This window comes from Juglans regia, chromosome 14 (genome assembly GCF_001411555.2).
Source record: "Juglans regia cultivar Chandler chromosome 14, Walnut 2.0, whole genome shotgun sequence".
NCBI lineage: Eukaryota > Viridiplantae > Streptophyta > Magnoliopsida > Fagales > Juglandaceae > Juglans > Juglans regia.
Window position 1 is genome coordinate 15,430,494 of NC_049914.1, and position 6,678 is coordinate 15,437,171.

The following is a 6,678-nucleotide window of genomic DNA, read 5'->3' on the forward strand; positions in this document are numbered from 1 at the left end:
TCAATTCAATCCACTCATTAAGGATGCCGCAGAAATCCAATAAAAAGGGAGCAAAGCCATATGCAAACAAGGTGTACCATTGGGATGGTTCGTCAAATGTTTCAATTAAAACCATAACAACGTATTGTGTAACTTTGTCAGTCGGGGGACATTTAATGCAATTAAATCCGACCATAAAAAAGTATCTCATTAGGCCTATTTGTTTTTACATTCATTTTCATCTCACCTCATTTTATTTAATTATTACAAATATTTTAAATTTTTATAAAAAATAAAATAAACAATTCAATTTTTTTAAATCTTAAAATAAAAATAATATTAAAAAAATCTATTCTAATAATATTTTATTTAATTTTTAAATTTTATTTCAATTTATTTCATTTTATTTAAAAACAAATTTAAGAATTCTAGACTTCGTTATAATATAATATAATAATATTATATTATTATTCATCAAAATAATATTATAATATTATTTTTTTAAAAAAAATATTTTTAATTTTTTCTTTCATATCTTGCAATTACACTAACAATATGTTAAGTAATAATTTAATTCAAATTTTTAGTCTAAAAAAAATAATTAAATCATAATTTGGAATTAAACCACACGGCATTTAATCTAACTTGCTGCCGCATAACATTTACATAAATCTAACTCTTTCAACTTGCTGCCATCACACAAAATATTTAACAAGCATCTACAATCAAATTTAATTCCAACATTCAGATTAATTCCAACAATCAGATTAAAAACTGTAATTCTTTGAACTTGCTACCACATAACATTCATATTAATCTAATTCTTTCAACTTGCTGCCATCACACAAAATATTTAACAAGCATCTACAATCAAATTTAATTCCAACAATCAGACTAAAAACTGTAACTCTTTGAACTTGCTGCCACATAACATTCATATTAATCTAACTCAACTGATCGCTATTACACAAAATAAATAACAAGCATTTACAATCAGCCCACAAAAAGTTCCTCTTCGAGTCACAATTCAGTTTACATCAAGTGACATTTAGATCAAGTGTGAAGTTCCACTTCCAGTCCACTTCCAATTCAGTTCACATCAAGTCACAATTTATTTCCACTTCCAAAATCAACTCACAATTCAGATTACAATCAGCCCACAAAATAAAATCAATAGTAAAAATTGCTCCACATGATAAAACAGAATACAATCAGTTAAAAACCGCTCCACATGATAAAAACTGCTCCAAGTGGGTTTATCCTTTTGCCAAGTGGGTTTACATAAAATTTTTACTGATCTTGTCGAAGTCTTATTTCTTAAAGTGTTTTTGAAAATTCCATTTTGGAGGAACTACAAATTAAAGCTTGTTTCATGAAGAGTTTTTTACAATTTCATTGAAGTTTGGTTGTTTCGGTGCACTTGGTGGTAAAGTTGAATCTTTAGCTTGTTTCTCTACGAAGACAGAGCAAGGAAAGTAAAGAAAAAGTGAATGAAGTGTTATTGAGTTTGCAAGCCAGATGGGAAGGTTTTTTTAGGGATTAGAAATCCCTGTGAGGTACAGAAGAAGGCTTATCCGCCCTCTTGTCTTGTACCAACAGTCAATGGAAAATTGCTTAATAAGAAATTGTCATATCCAGGCTTTATTTAAGTAGCGTTTGATGAAACATAGAACATACCAACAAACCAACACACAGGGGATTTGTAATCGTGAAATATACCAACAATACCAAAAAGAAAAAACAGCCAAAAAAATATCCCACAGGATACAAATCTAGTAATATACCAACAGAAAGAAAAAAACACAATAACCTTTTTCGAGTGGTTGACAATCCGCAACACTGAGTGCTCCTGAGAAAATCAGCAAAAAAAAAAAAACCAGGGTCAGTAAAATGTAATAGATGAAATTCCTAGATGATTCCCACTAAGAAAATCTAGTAAAATCGAGACTGACCAGTTTCATTTCTTCTTGAAACTAGGGTTGCAAGTAAAAAGAAAGATGACAAACAGTACATGAAAGGAGAAGAAGCTCGCGCAAACCTGAAAGGAGAGAAACCAGTGTACTCTGCTTTGTTTATGCGTGAAGAATCGAAGAGAGGCACTGCGAAAACGAGAAAAATGGAGAAAGGGGGCATTGCGAAAACAAGAGAAAGAGAGAAAAATGGGCACGGTGAGAACGAGAGACAGAGAGAATGAGGGCACTGTGAAAACTAGAGAAAGACAGAAATGGATCACTGCGAAAACGAGGGAGAGAAAATGAGAGAAAGAGAGAAAGGGTTCATTGCGAAAACGAAATGGCACTGCGAAAACGAAAAGGATTATGGGAAAATGAGAGAAAAGGAAAGGGAAAAGACGTAGGGAGGAAACGAAGAGAGAGAAAGGGAAAGGAAAAAGACGCGGGGAGGAAAAAAAAAAAAAGAGAAAAAAAAAGCCGTTGGAATTAAAATAAAATAAAAAACACATCTGCTGAATGAACAGATACATTTGAAATTTGAAGAATTCTATATATTTACTGTAGCTCATGGCTTCCCATCTATCTTTTTGATGAATCCAATATAGTTGAATTTTATTAAAATTCATTAAATTTTATATTTGATTAGGTTTTTTATGAAGCCAATATTAATACTCTTGGAGGTAAAGCAAGAGACATTTGACCAGTTCAAAGCTTAACACAGCCAAAAAAAACCCAAAACATAAAAAATAAATAAAAGAGCGAGAGAAACGTGAGGAAATGAAATGCTTTCCACGCAGACGAATAGTCTTTTCCTTTGTCATCTTTCAAAGGTGAGCAGGTTGACGGAGGGAAAGGTTTTTTTATATTTACTTTTTTTCATTTTTTCTGGGTCATGAAAGTGGAAAGTCTTATATTCTGAACAAGCTAAGAGAATAGTGTTGACAACTGGCCGCCTATATTGACTGCAGACTCTTAAACAGCATTTGGCGCCATCCTTGAACAGACCCCACCACACAACTTTATGATAAAGATGTTTATGCAATTGGGCATCTGCCAAAAATTTTATTCTTACATTTTTTTTTTTTTTTTTTGAAATAGCCTTATTCTTACATATAAACGGAGGATATAAGCAACAAATGATTCATTGCATTCAACAAATATCTATTCAATAGATATACCAATTACAGTAAAAGACAATTAGGTTTCATATCATGATTGGGATTGGATTCAAACCAAGTAGGAAAACGAAAAAACATGCACCTAACTTATTTATATGACAGTCATACAAATAATTAACAACAGGATAGTTTATGGGACCCTATCTACTTTATTAGGCCCCTAAAGGACAGCTAATCTTACAAATTCTAGGGTTACATTTGAAGACAAATATAACAACAGCAACAACAGTTTAGATAAGGAAGCCTTCTTCAACTGACAGTTTTTCCTCCCGAAACAGACTCAGAGGCTATCACTGGTACCAGATAGAAATATCTGGCTGTTTTGGCAGTGTATCCAGTGCTACTCCTTGTAGATCCTCTTTATAGTCGAAGGAGGCCAAATCAAATGGAGACCCGAACATCATCTGCAAATTATTGTTACCATGGTTGGTCTCAAAGGGAGAATTCGGAACCTTAAAACGGTCAAATTGACTTTCCTCATGCGTGAACATTTGATGACAACTGTGCGTGTTGGATTCTTCAAAGAATTTTCCTTCCATCACAACCCCTTCACCATGGAAGTATATGTCCTGTTGAGGTTGATTTTTCAGCTGATGAAGATTTTGATTCTCTATGACCGCTTTGTTACTGGAAATTAAATTCCTGTTGCCTTGGATGTTGGTGTCGTAGATTGACATGAGCTCGCTAATCATTTTTTGCCCATCTTCAGGAACTCCAAGCCCTGATAACTCGAAGGAAGGTTGGGTAGAGTTAACCGATGGAGGGGCTGGCTTGGGTTGAACAAAGGATTGAGGGAAGATAATCGGCTTAACCTCATTAACATGAATATTTGATCCTCCAAACTCTGAAGGACTTCTATATGGACAGGTCAATTGATGATTGTCCCTAGAAGTCCTGTCATGAAAACCTAGGCGGACTTCGCTGTAAGGACACTGAAGGAACTCGCATGTATATATTTTCTGCTCCACTATCACGTTCAAATCACTGGACGCCTTCCTCTTCTGAATGAAATCTAAATTTGTGATGCTTTCCCCCTTAAATGGATAAGGTGGTTGTTGAACTGACAGCCTTTCCCTCATTCTCTCCATCCCCATACTCGACAAATGAAGATTCTCAGGCTTTTGCTCCGGAACATCAAAGTTTGGCTCATCCTCAGCCCCTTCAACATCATACTCGCTGCAATCATTGATGACCAGAGATCCACTCCCACCACCAGAAGATAATGGGGGACAGGAATCAGGGTAAAGCTCTCGGGCCAAGGTCTCCTCCTGGTTGATGATGGCAAGCCAGGTGGCACTTTCCTTGGCTGTCATCTTGTCCTGCAAGCACTTAGACTGCCTCACAAGCTTGCGTATCTTGGCAATATCGGGAGATATATGCTTGATAACTGCTGTGAGAACTCCCACCTTCCATGCTTTCTTCAAGTCATGAGGCTTCTTGTAAGGAGGAGGGCCTTGGTCCTTTGGCAAACCAAGTTGAGGCCACCAATCCTCATTACCAGTGGGCCACCATGGTGGGGGGACAGCTTTCTCTAAGGGAAACCGCCTCTGAGGGGGGTCACAATGCTGCATGAGTGCTGATAAGAGAGAACCAAGGGTGGTGTCTTGAAGCTCTTGCAAGGTGTGAGGGGTTGGACCAATTGAATTACAGCCATCATTCTTGCCTGGGATTGCATTATCTGCTTGGTACTTTGTTATGGCAGCTGGACCATTACGATCAAACCTGACTTTATCCTTCCACCACTCGCGAAGATTGTCAGATGCCCCAGTCACAGGCTTTCCCTTCTCAGGAATAATCCCATAAACAAAGCCTTGAGCTTTACAAACTTCCATCATTTTCAGCATGTATTTCAAGATTCCATCTTGTGCCCTCGACATTTTCTTCCTCCTTGCCTGTTCTTGGGACTGCCGCTGCTTTGCCATATCTATTCCTTCCTTACATTTATTCTGTTCTTTGAGCCGTTTGAGGCGCATTTTGTCCCTCCACATCCTCCTCTCAAGCTCATCTACATCTACCTCTTCATCAGTATAATCATCATCCATCATTGCTTCTGGTTCAGGTGGCAGGGCAGCTGCCTCTCCTCCCCCAACAGGGGCAAATATGAAATCCATATCAGAACAAAGCCCCATATCCTCGAACATCATCATCCTCTCCCTAAAGAAAACACCAAAATAAATCCTCAATGCACAGGGATCTAAGATGGAACTTTATCAAAAAGATTGTACTTGTCAAACAACCCTCAACTCCTGTTAGTTTTTTAGTACTGGAAACTGATGTTACTCAGAAGTGACTCAATTTGGGTAACCTTCACACCTGTTAAGTCTGGTGAAATAGAAGATCGAAACAAAGTAAGAGTCTGGCCAAGTTCCGGTTTCAACGAACATATTTAATCAGAAAAATATAACTCACTTGAACTCTGTAACATTGAACAGCAAAGCGAAAACTGTACAAAACTATATATTTTTTGCCCAGCACTTTTAATACAAGATCCATAAAGATAGAAGCACCATCTTCTATGAACTATCTTCGGCCAATACAAATCGATATTTAAGAAAAGAATTAAAAGATCCCTAAGAATCGCAAGCAACAGATGACTCGTGTTTTCAATACGGTTCTGAACAAATTGAGTCCTTTAAAAATATATGAAAGGATAATTCAACGCTTATTAAAAAAAGGGGGTGTTACAGAAGCACTGGGTATTTTATATTCAGGCCCATCGTCCAGTGGAAAGTCAGATCTCAGCATATGACTGCAGTAAAGTGCCACACAGACAAACTGGGTTACCGAGAAAAAAAAATCCCAGCAATTTTCCAGGAAAATTGGTGAAAAAAGTTTAAATTGTCCTAGAGAGAAATGAATCAAAAAAAAACAAGAGAAAAGAATATTAAAAAAAAAAAAAAAGGACTAGCCTCTAGCAGTGGAGATCTAAGAAAAACGCATGTAACTCTAAACTTCTTTTTTTTTGCTTAATAAACACATGTTATCTCAAACAGTCCAAAAGAAGCATAGCCAGAAGATACAGGAAGAAAACAAAACTACAAAACAGATTTATGAAATAAACAGATGAAGAATTGTATGAAACAGCTTCCAAATTTCGCAGATCGGTGGGAAATAAGGAAAAAAAAAAGAACAAAGCACACCATGAAAGTATTCAATAATATTTACCAGGAAAATTACAGACAGGAGATCTGGATCTTTTTCTTTTTAAGTCTAGCAGCTCCAGAAGTCAATCTTCGAAGGTTTTCAGCTTTCATACCCGGGGCGAGCGAGCGAGGGTGAGATAGATATTACCCGTGGACTTGTGTACAATATAAAGGTGTCTCCGACTCTCCATATTAATATAAGGGAAAAGCTCCAAATCGGATGGGTGAAAATCCAGTTTTCACACCAGTCAATAGGATTTTGCCACATAGGACATGCAATATATATTCATCTATACTTACATGAACTAGATTTCTATTTTATTTTCCATCTCTTTCCCACTTCTCTCTCTTTCTCCCTCCCCCACCCTGCTGCAACTCCCCTTCTCTCTCTCTCTCTCTCTCTAAATTACTCTCCCTACATTATGT

The 6,678-nt window shown here is 36.6% G+C and overlaps 1 protein-coding gene across 1 annotated transcript; it reads right to left on the reverse strand.

Annotated features, from left to right (window-relative positions):
- Positions 1-3,112: 3,112 nt before the first annotated feature.
- LOC109020583 (ETHYLENE INSENSITIVE 3-like 1 protein) lies at positions 3,113-6,387 on the reverse strand. Its single transcript, XM_035685075.1, is given in 3 exon segments — positions 3,113-3,441; positions 3,443-5,263; positions 6,275-6,387. Coding segments are annotated over 2 exon segments (1,866 nt in total). The 5' UTR covers positions 5,257-5,263; positions 6,275-6,387; the 3' UTR covers positions 3,113-3,389.
- Between the last annotated feature and the right edge of the window lie 291 nt (positions 6,388-6,678).